The following is a 17730-nucleotide window of genomic DNA, read 5'->3' on the forward strand; positions in this document are numbered from 1 at the left end:
CTACCGAGCAAACCCTGCCAACCCAACGGTTTATAGCATTTAAAACCTTTATTTTGAAGGGATAATCGTGCCTCGCTGGAAAACCGGAAATTACACTACGCAACATTTTAGCCACTTTACACTATAACATGAGGAAAACAAAATATCACACAGCCAATCGAACGACACGCACAAGAACGTGCCCTCCGATTGGCTCGCATCACTTGCCACCAAACGCCACTGCTGTCGCAAATCGTATACTGCAATCCAAGGCTAATAATTAAGTATCCACAGGCCTAGAGCACATCAACAAACTACGAATTTAAAATTTACCTGCTTGAACAAACGTGCAACTCATGATTCATGGCATAAATACCTAAATAAATAATTACATTCCATTTCAATCACACCACACAAAAATGATTCTGCACATACATCAGGGCAAAAAGTCAATTTTATTAAAAATGACCATATAACATTTATTAAAATCTAATAAAATTACTATGTTTAATTTACTTCCTTTAGGGCCCAAGTTCCGGGGTGCCAGGTCCCAGTGTTGAAAATAAATACATCTCATGATCATCATGGTAGATTGAAGCTGCAGAGGTCCTATTACTTCTTCTTCCTTATCATTATTATCATTATTATTATGTTGTTGTTGTTTCTTCCCACAGACAGTCTCTTCAGCCCTGACTCAAGGTATTTGTCACAGTGAAGCAGATAAAAGTAGGGATGCACATGATCAACAGTAGGAAAACGTTTGGTTTGGAGGCACAGGAGGGAGAAAATGAGCCTACGATGCACGTGTGTAGTCCGTCGTTCTTTTAAAAATGCACAGAGATAAAAACAAGCCTAGGGATGTCTAATCGATTATTTGTTAAAAAAAAAAAACTAAAAAAAAACGGCCGGTAGACGCGTTGGGTGGCGTCTCGCTGCCTCAGCTGACATGCGCTGTGCATGCGATTTAAAAAAAGAAAAAAGAAAAAAAAAGAAAAAAAAAAAGCATAATTCTGTGCAAAGGTTTTCCTAATGTAGTGTATAATTTGGTCGTAATGGACAGTAACAAATGACTATTCCTTAAAAATGAAAGAGTAGCTTTTTTTCCCCACACACTAAATTCTATTGGAGAATGAGGAACAAGTAACAGCGTGTGTGTGTGTGTGTGTGTGTGTGTGTGTGTGTGTGTGTGTGTGTGTATAAGGGTTTGAAACGCCAGATTAGTTATCTGGAGTATCACGATTTCCTTGGTAAACACTGGAAATTCAAATATCTGACACATTTCACACCGACTGACCATATTTTACGATATAAATACATTGTAAAATCCCCAGAATAGACGCCATCATTGGGAAAAAAAAAATCAACCAGTTTTCCTCCATTTCATGAAAAGTTCATACGCGGATATACAAGTTTTCGGTTGATATGTTTGTCGGGCCAGGCTGATGGTATGTATGCGTATGTACCTGTGTGTGTGTGTGTGTGTGTGTGTACACAGGGGTCTCCGATACAAACTTGCTGGACTTAAATTAAAAACACATAGATCCTCTCCACGTTGTTTTAAAAGATGAAATTCCTAAAATACATTCAGTCTCATTTCCTCTCACACTATCGGCGGGAGAATCTGTTCTTGAAAGCTTTGATAGTTTTGGCCATCATGGGGGCGATTTCTGCGAGAGAGAGAGAGAGAGAGAGAGAGAGAGAGAGAGAGAGAGAGAGAGAGAGAGAGAGAGAGAGAGAGAGAGAGAGAGAGAGAGAGAGAGAGGATTAAAGAGATAACTGAAAGGAAACAGTCAAATAGACACACTGACTCTCAAAACACAATTCAGAGCATTTGTTACTTCTGTTTCCAGGGGAATGTGGCGACGACCTTTGCACTCCTTTCTAATGTCTGCTTGTAATGTTACTCATCAACAAACAAACAAATAGAAACTCATTCTACTGCTGAACTTGTTTCTAACGCTGCGTCCACAGCTTCATGCTCCGCTGGTCTGGCGGAGACCGGAAGTCATTAATCCCAGTGGAGGAGGAGGTTTCGACGGATGAGCAAATTTTTCTAAACTCTGCGCTGCAACGGAGCATTAAAACAGACTGAAGTGGCGAAAAGATAACCGAGAATTGTAAATAGAAACTCTCTCCGATATACAAGTCAACAGAAAGCATTTTTAATATCTGTTATCATTGACAAAACGTTTTGCTTGATAGGGACGATATTATTATTATTTGTTATTTGTTGTTTTCATTTTTCAATAATGAACAACGCAGGAATAAAACATGTATGTCTTCCCACTGACTCCGATATAAATAGTCCGCTTTCCTCTGGGGAATATTCAGTTCTTGCATTCAACTAGGGCTGCAACTAACGATTATTTTCATTGTCGATTAATCGATTAGTTGTTTGGTCTATAAAACGTCAGAAATAGGTGAAAAATGTTGATCAGTGTTTCCCAAAGCCCAAGATGACGTCCTCAAAAGTCTTGTTTTGTCCACAACCCAAAGATATTCAGTTTACTGTCATAGAGGAGTAAAGAAACCAGAAAATATTCACATTTAAGAAGCTGGAATCAGAGAATTTTGACTTATTTTTCTTAAACAAATTACTCAAACCGATTAATCGATTAGCAAAATAGTTGCCAATTAATTTAATAGTTGACACCTAATCGATTAATCGTTGCAGCTCTACATTCAACATGAAAGCTGAATTTAACAAACTCGACTCGGCGAGCAGCAAGCTTTCCTCCATGTTTGTCCGAGTTCTGTGACTTCAGACTGAGCATGGAGAAGGTAAAATGTAAAGTGTTCCCCATGTTCCTGTGGCTCAGGACCTAAAGGGACATTTCTGTAGCTTCCCCACCAGGTTTGTATATGACTCACACACACACACACACACACACACTCCCAACACTTACTTTTGACCTGTGGCTTGTCCCGGGGCGTGTGTCCTCCTCCTCCTCCTCCTCCTGCGCCGCCGGGTGCTGAGGGGCGGGAGGAGCTGTGAGGAGGGCTGTGTTGGGAGGAGGAGGAGGAGCGGCTCAGTTCTCCAGAGCTGTAGGAGGCGGCCGGCCTGATCCTGAAACACAGAGGAGGAGGCAGAGGAGTGAGGCTGCTGGATGTAAAAGAAACTAAAGTGCTGTGAAGTGCTGAGCTAAACCTGGAAGTGCAGTCTGCAGTCTCATTAAAAACAATATATACCCATTTAAAGAAAAAAATGTGAAAATTTTCATTCAATGTTTTAAATGTGTAGGTACTTCCATGGATAGAAATGTTAGATTTTATAAGCTATGGTGTTAAAATCATTAAAAATGTGAATATGTTTTTTCCAGAATGAGTGTTAATTTCTTTATGCAACAGCAGGTGTCACTTTTTTCAAACGGTTGATATCTCATTTCGAACCGGTCTTTTCAGATACATCATTCAAACATCATACTGACATATCACTACATAGGCAAATATATCAGAACAGTTCACTCTGAAAAACTGCATCTGCTAAGGAGGAAACCCTGATGTGCATACATAGATAAACCTCTCATTTATGTAAAATAATTTAACCTGCTGATCACTGAAGTCACTGATTTGTGACTTCACCACTAACGTGATTATGCCCTGTATGTAAACCAGTCCAGTCCACCACTGTCATTATTATGGAATAGTGCCAACAGGTAATTTTTATGAAGGGTGACACAGAGCGGACAGGCGAGGCAGCAGGTACTGACTTGATGGGAGCAGCGGCGGCGGTGCTGGCGGTGGAGGAGCCGCTGGTGGTGCCGAACTTCTCCTGTCGGCGGCGGACGTCACGCGGCGGCTTGGCGACAGAATTCACAAACGCCATCTTAACCTGCCGCCCTGACAAGAGAAACAACAACAACATTCACAGTATTCAGTATTTAGGATGTAGCGTGGACATCAGGGTCGAAAGGCTACTATTCTACTAACTACTTTCCTGAGATCGCAAACGTGTTTACAGCCGGCTTATTAAGTTGTTTGAGGAAGAAAAGTCGGCCGGCCCGGTGCATCGCGATGATGAAACATGCTGCCCAGAGCAACGGCATGGCTCTGTGACGTGTTTTTAATCGGGTTTTTTTAATACAGTGGAGTTCTATGGCTCTATGGACGAGACTTGCTGGCAAAACAAAATCATTGCTGATTTTGTTATTTTCAAAGGATTTGTTGACGTTAAGCAATGCATTAAAAAAACACCAGCCTTATCCTTTAAAGCCAAATGTGATTACTGAAGGCGGTCGTTTAGTTTTTCATTAGATTCTGAAGAGCTCGTTCCACATTACTGCCAACACTGAATGTTTTGGGCTGAATCTGCATCAACTGACATCTGTACATCAAGAGGACTGCAGTGGAAAAAGCCCAATAACGACACGGGCTCTCACCCTAAACAGCAAAACAGACAGCTACATCAGAAACCACAAACGAAACCAGTGACAGCCTCTCCTACCTTTGGGCTTGTTGGCGTGTGCGGAGCTGATGTTCTGGGTGAGCATGCGCAGACGCTCCTCGCGCTCGTCGTGCAGCCGCAGGTACATCTCCCTCCACGACTCGTACTCCTGGGGAGACTCCCGCTTGAAGTCCCGCTGGCAGTGACGCATCCACAGGTCGTCAGATTCCTCCGTGAAGCACTGAGGGAGGAGGGGAAACGAAAAAAAAAACGGGACGCTACCAGGAGGCCTACACAGTTTCCATGTCATTCCATAGTTTTTCCAGACCTTCACATGCACATATAAACATACAGTATACATGTTTATACTTCATGTGACGTGAACTGGCTGTGGAAATAATTTACATCCTTACAGGACAATAATAAACTATCTTCTTTCCTCAAGATTTTGTTGGTATGCAGTATGATGCAGGCTTTCAGCAGCTGGTCAACATCACTATCAACCACACTATAACTCTCCAGTTCAAGATTATTCCTCACAACACAAATATAACAACATGAAATGACAGCCAGTCTTCAATCTGTGTAGTCATATGTGTATCGGGGCTGAGCAACAATATTTTTCCATATTTTTTTGTGCAATTCCCAAACTTTTCAAGGCCTAAAAATGATCAAATTCATTTCCCATTGTTTTCTAGAGTTTCCAGAGCTGCATAGGACAACAGTACCATCTACTACTTTTTTTTAAAGATTATATTTATGTTTTTTTCTGGACAGAGTGCAGGTGACAGAGACAGGAAGGATGGGAGGGAAAGCAGGGGGTGAGGCTGGATTTGAACGCGGGACATGACATTGTTGTCACATGGCAACAACAGGCACTTTAATGTACACTGCTGCTGTGCCATTTCATGGTTGGGGGGTAAATGTTATCGTCTCGTTGTAAAATGTTGTGGACTCTCTGGTGCAAATCATTTGACCTCTGGGAAAACACTTAAGATGGATCTCAACACAGAAAAAGGTGCCGTCATTTGGAGATGAACCAGCATACAAAAACCTGCAAAAGCCTTTCATACCAAACCAAGATATGGGCAGTGACGCTTTTTCTCTCAAGTAGCCTTGTGGAAGCTTTTAAGTGGGTGTGTGTGTGTGTGTGTTTGTGAGTGTGTGATCCATACTTCTGAATCAGACTTGTTAAGATATTCTTGGCAAGAGAAGGTGTGTATGTGGTTTTGTGTGTTACCTGATTGCACTGCTCGATGCGGTACAGCTGTTCTGGAGTGCATCGCTCCAGAACCGGTTCCAGGATCTCAAACGGGACTCCTCCCACCTCATCGATGGCTGAAACAACAGAGGAAGCCGATAATAATGTAATAATGTACTAATAATAATAATGTACGTGACACTTCTGCTTCAGGCGCTACACCCAGGTATTCCTGTTGAAGAGGAATCCTCCTACACATTTCTTTCTTGACATTTGTTTTAAACTGCTTGGAACACCAGATGGGTGGGGTTTATCGCAGCAGGTCAGAGGTTGATCACAGAAGAGTACAAACTGACTCTCAAATACTTTCCTGTGATTGTCTACAGTTTCCTACAGTTTCTGGTGATCATTGGGTTATCTTATGTGGTAAACCCCATTGCATCCGCTTATAGAACAGCAAGTTATATGATTCTACTCATGGCTTTGTTGACAATATGCAGAGAATAGAGACAAGAAATAGTAAGTAATGTGACAACATAGTATGAGCTGGGATTCAGGCACCATATAGTGCAATAATTACGCTATAATACTGTTGGTTTTGTTACAGTGTGTACTGAAAATAAAGATAGGACATGCATAGGTAGTATCATGTAATTTGACAGTATGAGTGTATATGTATAAAATGACAATGGATACCCGCCCCATCCCATAAAATGCACGTTATTGCAGTAATGACAAAAACTATCTAAAGGATTTGAAAAGAATAGTTTTCTTTGAGCGAGGCTTTCCACTATTCACTGTTCCACAGAGGAAGCATCTGGGAAGGGGTCGAGTTACATCCTTCGTCTCAGTTTAATGACTTAAGAACAGCAAGTTAATGGGCTGGAAAGGACAACAGAGCCCTCTTTTATTCACTAGAAGTAAAGATACAACCTGGGATTTATCCGACCATCTCAAGTTTGGCTACATTCCCCCTGATGTTCCCCTTTGAATCTGATTTGGAGATGGAAAAACGTGCTTTTTGGATCCGAAATAACCGCAGTAATCAATAGTTACCGTTCTGTAATCATAAATCAAACACCCCAAAGTTTAACTTTCACAGACTGAAAAGTACAAAACCCTCACACACTATCAGTCCTTGTGTCAAAATCTCAGACAATAAATTTCAGAGTAGAAAAAGAAAACAAGGGACGACGCTGCCATATTGTGAGTGAGAGAGAAGAGACCCAGAGAGAGTGTGAGAGGGTATGTGTGTGTGTGTGTGTGTGTGTGTGTGAGAGAGAGAGTGAGAGTGTGTGTGAGATTACGTAACAACTTCCACTCACAGTCGATGTTGTTCTGCAGCACACGGATGCACTGCTCATACAGAGTCATCATCTTGGGCAAGTAGGCGGTCTTAGCTCCTGAGTAGACCACCATCTTGGAGTTGAACCGTTTCCCTGTGAAGCCGGCATCCTCCTCGTCGTTGGATAGAGGAACTGAAAGAAAAGTAGTAGAGAGTAAGCCTGGGGGTGTGTGTGTGTGTGTGTGTGTGTAACAATTATGCTGACACAGACAAGAAAATCTTTGAGAGGAACTAGTCCATGATTTGCATATACGACAAAATTCACCTGTCCTTACATGCCAAGCGACATCTTGGCATTTAAAAGCACATCAGTTAAGTCTGTTGAGTATGAACAAGCTAGAAGCCTCTAGGCCTCTGAGGTTTACAGGTGTACAGTGTGTGTTGAGACTGAGACACACACACACACACACACACACACACACACACACACACACACACACACACTGAAATGACAAGCTTTGAAGGAATAGTTCATTAGTCATTAGTCAGCTATTCTGTCATTATCTACTTTCCCCCATGACAGCACACAAGCACAAACCAGATCAGTGGTTCTCAATGTGGGGTCCGGGGACCACCAGGGGTCCTTGAGGGGGTTCCAGAGGGTCCCCAGTAAACTCATGAATTGTTACGCAACTTCAGTATTATTTCAGTTACAAGAAGTACACAAATCAGAGAATGTAGAAGAAAAGACTATTTTGATCATAGTTCCACTGTTATCTCTCTACCTGCAATACAGATAGTCATGTAATTCTGGCCAAAATCATCTCTAACAATAAAAATATTCTCAGATTTGGGTCTGAGAGACAAAATCTCATCAAATGGGGGTCTGTGGCCCCAATGTGTACTAAATTAGGGGTCCTCGATATGAAAAAGGTTGAGAATCAGTGAACCAGATCACTGTCAGTGAGGAAAATATAGAGGATAATGAGGTAAATATTGGGACTTTTGGACCCACAGTGCAATTCTGCTTCACAAACTGAAGAAATTTGATGGACATACTGTATGGTTTTTTTTTTGGAGCTGTAAAAAGATGCACATTTAACTTGCTGTTTGGTGGTCCAACCAACTTCAATAGATAAGAATAACGTGACGTTTCAAATGGGGCCACAGCCACAAAGTGCGGCACGAGAGATGGTGTCATGTTCAATTTCTACGGGAAAAACAATAAATCAACATTTTGTGTGGTTGCTTTGTCTGTGCTCTAATAATTTATGTGAAATGTATACGGTGTTGTTAATCGCCCAAAACCTTTTCACAGCTGTCAAACAACTGCATGATGGTTATAATTCATCTGGAAGTCCCGTGTTAAGACTGTTTTGACTGACTGAAGTAAATAGATAATGACTGATTCTCATTTGGAGGTGAGGCAGTACCTTTCCGTCTCTGCGGGGACAGCGGTGTGAGGTCGATGGAGGGCAGAGGTCGGTAGTTGGGCTGAATCGCTGGCAGAGGGATATCAGGAAGAGTTGGAACGGCCTCGACCACCTGCACAGAGCGACATGTTTACAGCAACAAGCTTCATTTGCATAGAACTTTTCAAACAAAGAGCTTTAAAGACAATAAAACAATAAAAATATAAGCCGGTGAAAATAACCAGGCATGAATTGAAATCAGCGTTATGGGGGGATAAAACAAGACAGGCAAATACAACAAGTAAAAGATAAAAAACAAATGAGATAATTATATAAAGGCCTGTCTGAGAAGTGTCATAAGGGATTAAAAGATGATGTTTGCATGATTCCTATGCAAAGATAGACTTGGATAAAAAGAGAGACTTCGATATACTCAGAGCCTCTAAACTTGCAGTAGCCTTTGAAATCTGCACGGTCCCAACTGCTCGCCTTACTTCCTGTTGGAATGGTCAGTGAGCTACTGTTGCTAGGGAACAAGACACAATTCCACTCAACAAAAGCAGAGTTTTGGTTCCAGGAAAGAAAAACGGACTGAATGGAGGCTTAATAAATGCTTAAAATACTTCCAGACATTTTGTACATGCTAGGCTTTAGTTTTATCAGGAGAAATGCAAAGGGAAGGCAGGTAACTTATTCAAATTCTGCATTTTTCCCTGTTACCGCTATGCATTTTTAATCATCATTACTGATGACTTATTTTATTATTTGTTGGTCTTTCCATTTCGCCTTCTTTAAATTCTGCTTTATAACTGTATATAACTTTGATATTTTTCTTTTTGTTTTTTCCTTGCTTCTTTCGTCAGTTGCATCAACTTGTTAGTAACCAGTTGAAGATGATTGTCCCTGTCAAATAAACTAATAAATAAAAAAAAAACAATTTAGATTTAGAGAAATTCTAAAGGGATAATAAGTAGGGGTGTGCAAAAAAATCGATACAGCTGAGTATTGCAATATTTTTTCCCATGATACTGTATTGATTTTCCAGCCCCTCGTATCGATACATTAAAAAAAACATTATTCATGTTTTAAACAGATTTAAAATGTCCTTAAATTTCCCTCAAATCCCTTTGATCGAATAGCCTACGACCTCCGCTCCAAGAATACTTAATATGCACTTTATTTTCACATCATGTTCTGGCATCTACATTTCAGTTCAGAGTGTTCAGTGACACAGTGTGCAACTGTGCAATGCAAATACCGTTCTAAAAAAATTGGAATGGAAATTTTGAATTAAATAGTTTTGACTAATTTTGTCCACTGAGTTATCAATATAATGTGATGTACATATTAGACTACCCAGGTGGTACACAGCAACTTGTATTTTCAGCTCTATTTTTAAATTTTCAGTAAATTATGTAGAGTATTGCACTGTATCGCAATATGTATCGTATCGCAATGTATCGTGATACAATCGTACCGTGACCCATGTATCGTGATACGTATCGTATCTTGAGGTCCTTGCCAATACCCAGCCTTAATAATAAGCCAAATCATCTTCCTTACCCTCCTGCGTTTCTCGGGTGTCGGGGCAGCGGCCGCCGGACCGGAGCCGGACTCTGGCCTCTTGGTACTTTTCGTTCCGTTCGCCTTGCTCGCCTTGGAGGAAGAGGAGGAGGAGGAAGAGGAGGCGGCGGGCGGAGGGGTGCGCGCGTGACGGGAAGACGACGTGGAAGAGGAGGGGTGAGACGGCCGGCCGTGTGACGACGGCGTCGCCGAGGACGACGAGGACGACGGCTTCTTCTTCTTCTTGATGGGCGCCGGGGCGTCGTACGTGAGGAAGGACTCGAAGGACATGGTGGGAGCCTCGAAGTAGTCCTCCTCCTCCTCGGCCGGTGAGTCCTTCGCCACCCGCGGTCGCCCTGGTTACACACGGGGGGTGGGGGGGTGGGGGTGAGGGGGGTTATATGATGCAGAGAATCACGAGAGAGTAGAACATATTGATAATCTGGATCCCTGTCTATCCACACCTAGTTCAATTCAAATGTTTAATCTCTGTTGAAGCCCCACTCTGTGATTTAGGCTGATAAGATGTGTGTGTTCTTACATAAAAATCTTGCCTGGTGCAGCTTTAACACAAGTAATGAACTTGTCATAAAATGGAACCAATGTAACCACAGCACCGGTTTAACAGAAGAATGGTGGTTTGGTTTGTTTGCCCGCTCTCAGCACCCATTGCACCCTTGACCGTCCTGGAAGGGGGATTCCTCCCTGGGTCGCCCTTCCAAGGTTTCTTCCATCTGTGTTTTTTCCTAATGAAATTTTCATGAAAATTTTCATTTTTCATTTTCCACGACCCTCAGTTGAGGGTCTAAGGTTGGGGGGCGTCGTTTTCATTTATTGTTTTCATAATGTGAGTGTTGTGAAGTTCTTTGAGACTGTAACAGTGATTAAGGGTTTTAAAATTAAACTTGACATCACTAAAACGGTCCCGCCATCTCATTCTCTTTGTGGCAAAAGTGTCACTGTGAACCTGTTTCAACACACACACACACACACACACACCATAACCATAACCACTACTTGCCTAAACCTAACCCTTACCCTAACCTTAACCACTGACCTAAAAAATCAGCTTTTTACCAACTGGGGACACGGCTTTTGTCCCCAATTGCACTTAAGTCATACCCCCCCACACACACACACACACACACACACACACACACACACACACACAGCAGAGACTCACCATCTCCTCCCCTCTTCTTGTCCTCCCTCTCCCTCTTGCTCTCGTGTGCGGTGGATTGCCGGCTGTGCTTGGCGGCCTTGTGTGCGGCGCTCTGCTGCGGGTCTCTGTCCGCGCTGCGCTTCTTCCCTTCGCCGTTTCCACCATCCCCCCCTCCCCCTCCCCCTCCCGCTCCCCCTCCCCGATCGCTACTCGTCTGTGCGTGGCGTTGCCGCCTCTCCTCGTCCCTGTCCCTATTGCGGTCGCCATGGGAACCGTGGTGGTGGTTCTTGCTGGGCTCTTTGTGCAGCTTGGGGTGGCGGGCCTCTTTGCGGGGAGGAGGGCTGGGCTCGGGCTCGGGCTCGGGCTCAGGCTCTGGCTCCGGCTCCGGCTCGGGCTCGGGCTCGGGACTCTCGTACTCCTCTGATTGGTAGCCGCCTCCCCGCGGCGGACTGTACTGCTGGTGCTGCGGAGGCGAGGGGGAGTAGTTGGTGTGGTAGCCTCGCTCCTCCATCATCTCCTCTTCCTCCTCCACGTAGGAGGGCTCCTCCTCGGGGGAGAGTTCGCGGGTGCGTTTGCGGGCCCCTCCGCTTTCCTCGGGGCCCCGAGAGTGTGTGTGTGACCGCGGCGCCTCTTTGGCATGGCTGTTGCTGGGTCTGCGGCGGGGGAGACGGACGGCAGCGAATCAACATTTGAGCACATTGCAAACATTTGCACAGTCACAGCAACACCAATAACAGAACTGTTTGAATGCTTGGGAAGAAGCGACCACAAGAGGGTTTTGCGGCTTTGTGGTTTCTGAAGGGTTTAAAAATGTGAGTCTTCACTGGACCGTGAACAGACAGGGAGGTCCAGGTTTGAGTCATACACTTCAAATCATTTGCATACCACTAATATACATTTCTACCTTTACTCCCTGGCTCTCACTTCGTTAACCCAGAACTTCTCTGTCATACAAGACGCATGAACAGGGACAAAGGAGCTGAAACCCGGCCTGGCACAGTCCTTACTGTTCTCTGTATGTAGTGCAGTGCAGGCAGTCCAGGCATTTCCACCCACTGGAGGTCACTTTGGACACGAACGTCGGCCCTAAAGTGCCTAACATGTGAACGTGCTGCCGAATGCATTACCTGTCTGCAGACTGAGGAACCAGTTTCTTCCACTTGGCGACGAGGCTTTTCGCCGCCTCTCCGGCTAACTCGTGCTTCCTGAAAGAATTCACAGTCTTCCCCACTCCAGTTTCCTGTGGAAGAATAAAGGAAGATTAGAGCGTGGCCACTGACCGCTCTTTCTTTCAGCGTCCAAGCCAGGTTTCTCTTAGTTTAGATGAATAGCATAAGGGACAGTTGCATCAGATCCTGTGTATTGAGGAAGACAATTACAAGATAGTGGTGAGATCTGCCTTACTGTAGGTAGATATCATTTTTTTTTCTGTACAGGCAGAAGTTCTAGTTTGGAAAGAGACGGAGTGTGAGTGAAGAGGCTGCCACACTGAATCAACAAATCCTCACCACAAGTATATCCACAGTCATGGGAAGCTCCCCCAGTCTCCTGAGAGTCTTCAGTAGCTGCATAAGAAAAAGAAAGAAAGAAGTGGTGAGTGTTCAGAAGAAGAGTCAAAAGTTTAGAGGAAATGAACCAATCACTTTTTCACTTTCAGTACCAGAGGACTACATTGTAACGGCTACCATTAGTTTGGCATCAGTGGAGGAAAATTAGAGCTGATTAATTATTTTCATTATCGATTATTTTTTCCATGAATCATTTTGTGTATAAAATGTAGAAAATAATGACAAATGCCCATTAAAACTTATCAGAGCCAAAAGTGAAGTCTTAAAATGACATACTTCGTTCAAAAACTAAATTTTATAATGATATGAAACAGAGAAAAGCGTTAAAACTTAGCATTTGTGAAGCCGTAGCCAGCAGATGTTTGGTATTTTTACTTTATAAATGATTAAAACGATTAATCGATTATCAAAATTCGAATCGAGTAATTTTCTGTCGATCGACTAATCATTTAACCGACTAATCGTTTCAGAAAATGATTGGGATATAAACCCTTTTAGCACTTGTGTATTTTGTTGTGGTCGTATTGTGTTGTGTATTTTTTGTGTTTACTGCATTGAATTGAATTCAATGGAACATCCTTCTATGTGGTAAAAAAAAATTAGAATGGTAAAAAAGTAGTTATCCTCTGTCTTTATCTCCATTTTGCTGATTATAACAGGAATGCAGCAGCAGCAGTGACACAGCAACACATCCAGGTACAAGAAATATATACATTTTCAAACCCAATTCCATCTTGATTCCAAGATGCTCAAAAAAAAGGTCAATAAGAAATAACAGAAAACGAGTATTTTTTTTAAATTTCAGTATTATTTTGCTCCCTATAGCACAATTAAAGAATATACAATTACGGCTGGGCAGTAATTCAATATTATCATTTAGCGTCTATCAGTGGAATCATATATATTGTGATGATATTGTGGTATGGTGATATGCAATTCTGTTGTCTAAATTGATGATAAGCAAATTTTTATTTAAAAACTGACAAAATAAGGTATGAATCATTTTAAGGAGTAGTCTATTCTTTGAAAATGTCAGTTTTGTTTGACATAAACACCTAACATTAACATGCTGTTCAATGTGATTATTTAACGTGTGATTTTGCATATCTAAGCAATATTATACCGATATCTAAAATCAATAATAATATCAATTTCAACCTGCCCTATGTATAAGGATGGCTGTTGTCATCACAGGTTTCACTGTGCCAACTGTTCTACCCACTTACAAAATGGACATTTGTTGTTTATAAATCTTGTAATCTTAACGGGGTTTCTTTGTACTAAATCTTATCAAATGAGGCTTTCTGGTCTAATGCATATCAGTCTGAAGGTCCTTGACATGAAGAAGTTCAGGATCTGCTGGCCTGTTTGATGCCGGTGTGCACTCTGTTCACCGGACGTGCAGTTTTTAGATAGCAGGCTCGTCTGATTACAACTTGGGGGACAGTAAAATTCAAATAGTGCTCAGTGAGTCCTGCGTCGTGTGGACTGATGTCGTGGCCTAAAGGGGCAGCTGTCAGACTGAAGTGGTGAAGCAGCAGTCTGGGGGGAAAGTCGGAGTTGAGGGGGGGGTTTGACTTCAAATCAAATCGATCAGGTGGAACAAGAAAATGCCGATTTCACGTTACGCCCGAGATTGTTTTGTGTGAAGAGGCGCAGGGGTAATTTCAGCAGTGATAGACTGAGTAAACAAAGAGGCGGTCAGATAACGCTATGCATCTTTCGTCTGCCCTTTTAAATTTACACGGCAGAGCCCGGCGGAGTGATGTGAAACTGTGCCACCAACATTAAAGAGGCCTAGCTGCCGTTAGCCAGCGATGTGCTAACGGACAGAAGATTATAATCGCTGTGGCTGACACTTTCTGCACTAACGTTAGCAGGACGGCTAACGGCTAGCTGCACTGGCACCGAGTTCAGCTAGAAGGCAAATGTTGTGGTTGTCGTTTTTTATGATGCTGAAGCGGTGGTTAGACCAAGCAGGCAGGCGTGAACACCGAGTAAAAAAGCCCAGGGTTTACAAGTACATTATAATAACATAACACAAGTTAAAGCCCCTTCGTTATCGTGACGTGATCAGGTGCTGCCTTCATGTGCTGGCCGAAATATTGAACGCACATGTGAACGGCCCAGAAAAATTGAAAATAAGACAGGGGATGCGTTATAATAATAATGGGATATAACAGTGGGAAAGTCTAAATTTTCTATGATGTCCGAGTTGTCCGTTTTAGGTGGCAGAGAGTGTGGAAACGGTGTGTGCAAACTACTGATGGTAGGTTGATGCATTTTATTATTGTTGTTGTTTGACAATTTATGTAAATAGATTGTATTGTTGCACGTTTCTATTTTCACTCTTTGTTTAACTTTTATTTGCCACATTTTGCAATTCTTTGGGAAACTGACATGGCAAATTTGGATTTCTCCTCTTCAGTCTGCCAGTGCAACACAAAGTACCTCCGTACCACTCGACCTATAAAACAAAACAACTGCCACATAACACTTCTGTGACAGGACAGGACTCCTTTCATTACTATTTCCGTGCAAAAAGCAGTTAAATGCGCGACAAGACGCATTTACGGCTACCAGTCTCTGAATTAGGAGGCCATAAGCAGCACTTGAATGCAGCATTAAAACGCCGTTGCGACTTTCACGGAACTGCCACGGCCACGGAACAGTTTCGGGCCCGGGGACAAAACGTCGCATTTCGGGAGCCAGTCGGTGCTAAATATCACATCTGTCCACCTCGGCCGGTTCAATCGTTACCTTTCGGGGCTCCGGATTCTCCAAGAGCCGGGACTGAAGTCTGTCCACTGTTTCCAGCAGCTCCTCCGCCATGTTTACTGCTGGTACCCTGTAGCCCGGAAACTACTTCATCATCGGGCGAAGAAAGAAAAAACAAGGTTCCGCTAGTTCTTGTCCGCCACTGCAGGCTGTAGGGTCCGTTTTTTATTAAAAAAATATTAAAATCGAGAAAAAGAAAGCGTAGCACACATGTAGATAATTCAACATGAAGAAGTACATTCAAGTTAACCACAGTGTTGAGGGGAAAAAAGTAGACCGACAGAGAAGGATTGAGCAGGGATTGACGGAACTACGTCACAGAACAGCTGACAGCGCATAAAGAGTGCAACACCTGTTCGTTTCACGTTAGTGAAAGCGCTGAATTACCCATTATTACTGAGTTACCTAATAATAATGTTGAACATCGCCCTATATGAAAAAAATCACAAAAATATCCCAATATAGCATAAACAATACAAACACCAAAGTCATCAAAAATAATAACATTTTAAATAAATACTTGAATTATATCTTTATCTCCTGTGGTATCACTTTAATATGCCTCTAATAAATTCCTATAACATTTTCTATAAGGACGTTTGACTGTGATATTTTTATAGCATAGTTATAAACTTGATCATAGGATTATTATAGTTGTGCACTTGTCTTCATCTCTCTCACTCTCTCTCTCTCACACTCTCTCTCTCTTTCTCACTCTCGCTCTCTCTCTCTCCCTCTCTCTCTCCCTCTCTTTTTTACTTCTCTCCATTTCCTTCTTCCCCCATTCTCTCTCTCTTTACCACCTTCTTGAAGGACTTAAACTTATAAACAAAAAAACAAAAAAAAACGATTTTATTAGGAATGGGGAAAAACTAATCTTTCCATTGACTCCCAAGTATTTTGGCCATTTTGCAACAGGTTTTCCATAGCTTGGCTTGGTCCCACACACAGCAAATGTAAAACATGGCGTCATGGCACACACAGGACAGGAACCAAGTGGTAGTTCGTCCCTCCTGCCCCGTCTCAACCCAAGCCCAAGGCCTGGAGGGAGGGGGGAGTAGGGGGTATTTTTGGGATATTTTTGGAGGGGAGGGAGACGCGGGGTGCCTGTATTTGGAAATGTAGGTGGATGTTGGAGGTGGGTGGCTGTGATGTGAGCTCGGGGAGGCGGGGGCTGAGGGTTGGGGGTTGGCGGGAGGGGGCCGAGGCGTGCGTCATAGCCTTGGTTGGGACCCCTGGTCTCCCTCAAACACTGACACACACAGCACTCTGGCAGACAGACGGAGGACGGAGGGACGGAGCAACGAGGAACAGAGAGCAACCTGTGAGAGAAAATCAACAGAGTGAAAGAAATAAAGAAAGAGGGAAAGAAAGCCGAAAGAGAGAAACCGAGAAAGCTAAGGAAAGGAAGAAGAGCGAGTAACCAAGTGAACAGAGAGAGAAAGAGGTAAAATAGACTTGGTTTTACTGCATGATGGGAATCAAGTGAGGACTGAGGCACTCTCGTATGTCAGTATCTTCACTTAAATTTTTTTATTTCAATTTCAACTTAAATTCATCCAAACTTCCATTCTGTCAGCATTCACTGACATGAGTAAAGTGGCACTCAAATGTGCCACTATACTTTAATTTTTACTTCTATATCACACAACAGATCATTGTATAAATGGAGTGTTCAACCATTCAATAATAATCAAGCGCAGTTTTGACATTTTTAACAACTTAAAATCAAGGCCAGAGGTGTGTATGAATGGAAACAATATGTTGCAGCCAGTTGTCATTGGGATCCTACATTACTAGTGACACCGCAGAGGAGAGACGGGACGATCCGCTCACCTCACGATACGATTCGATACGCGATACAGGGTTCACAATTCAGTACAACCAACTGACAACAAAGTCTGACTGAGCAGAATTATGTTTAAATCTTTCTAGTGATGGCAGTGACTTGACAGAATATAAACAACAATTTAAAAATGTTATTACAAAGTGCGAATAATAGAATTTAGACGGAGAGCTTGTGAAGAGAGAGCAGCAGAATAAAATAGAGCTGATGTCACGATTCATTTTTCTGCCCCACAATACGTATTGTCACTTTTTTGCATTGGGATATACTGTATTGAATTTCGATATACAGTATATATTGTCCCATCCCTACTGCAGGGGGTGTCAGTCTCTCTCATTCCAGCTCTTAGCTTTAAACACACACACACACACACACACACACACACACACATTCACACTGTGTGTCTCAGCACCTATAAATATCCTCTGGAGATAGGCAAAGGAATTCTGCTACTGGCACAGAGGGATGGATTTGGTGGGGAAGGACGCAGGGTGTGTGTGTGTGTGTGTGTGTGTGTGTGTGTGTGTGTGTGTGTGTGTGTGTGTGTGACAG

At 42.8% G+C, this 17730-nt stretch overlaps 1 protein-coding gene across 1 annotated transcript; it reads right to left on the reverse strand.

The window, feature by feature from the left end:
* Nucleotides 1-422: 422 nt before the first annotated feature.
* Nucleotides 423-15416, reverse strand: eloa (elongin A). The gene is made up of 12 exons (XM_071522739.1): nt 15315-15416; nt 12495-12551; nt 12114-12226; nt 11008-11639; nt 9825-10180; nt 8283-8394; nt 6890-7042; nt 5604-5701; nt 4424-4604; nt 3690-3819; nt 2886-3046; nt 423-1646 (listed from the first exon to the last, which is right to left on the reverse strand). Exons 1-12 carry the CDS (start codon nt 15384-15386, stop codon nt 1585-1587), a joined length of 2127 nt encoding a protein of 708 aa, XP_071378840.1. The 5' UTR covers nt 15387-15416; the 3' UTR covers nt 423-1584.
* Nucleotides 15417-17730: the final 2314 nt, after the last annotated feature.

The sequence above is a fragment of the Centroberyx affinis genome, unplaced genomic scaffold (assembly GCF_046629955.1).
Source record: "Centroberyx affinis isolate AG114_WGS23_722 - 3 ecotype Tasmania unplaced genomic scaffold, CSIRO-AGI_Caff_v1 ptg001025l_1, whole genome shotgun sequence".
Classification (NCBI taxonomy): Eukaryota; Metazoa; Chordata; class Actinopteri; order Beryciformes; family Berycidae; genus Centroberyx; species Centroberyx affinis.

Excerpts from the sequence above, each read along its gene's own strand:
- eloa (XM_071522739.1), bottom strand. The coding sequence starts at position 15,386 with ATGGCGGAGGAGCTGCTGGAAACAGTGGACAGACTTCAGTCCCGGCTC. Across the intron at positions 3,820-4,423 it reads ACACGCCAACAAGCCCAAAG|GGCGGCAGGTTAAGATGGCG; the intron begins GTAGGAGAGGCT and ends TTCTCTTGTCAG. Across the intron at positions 3,047-3,689 it reads GCCGCCGCTGCTCCCATCAA|GATCAGGCCGGCCGCCTCCT; the intron begins GTCAGTACCTGC and ends TCTGTGTTTCAG.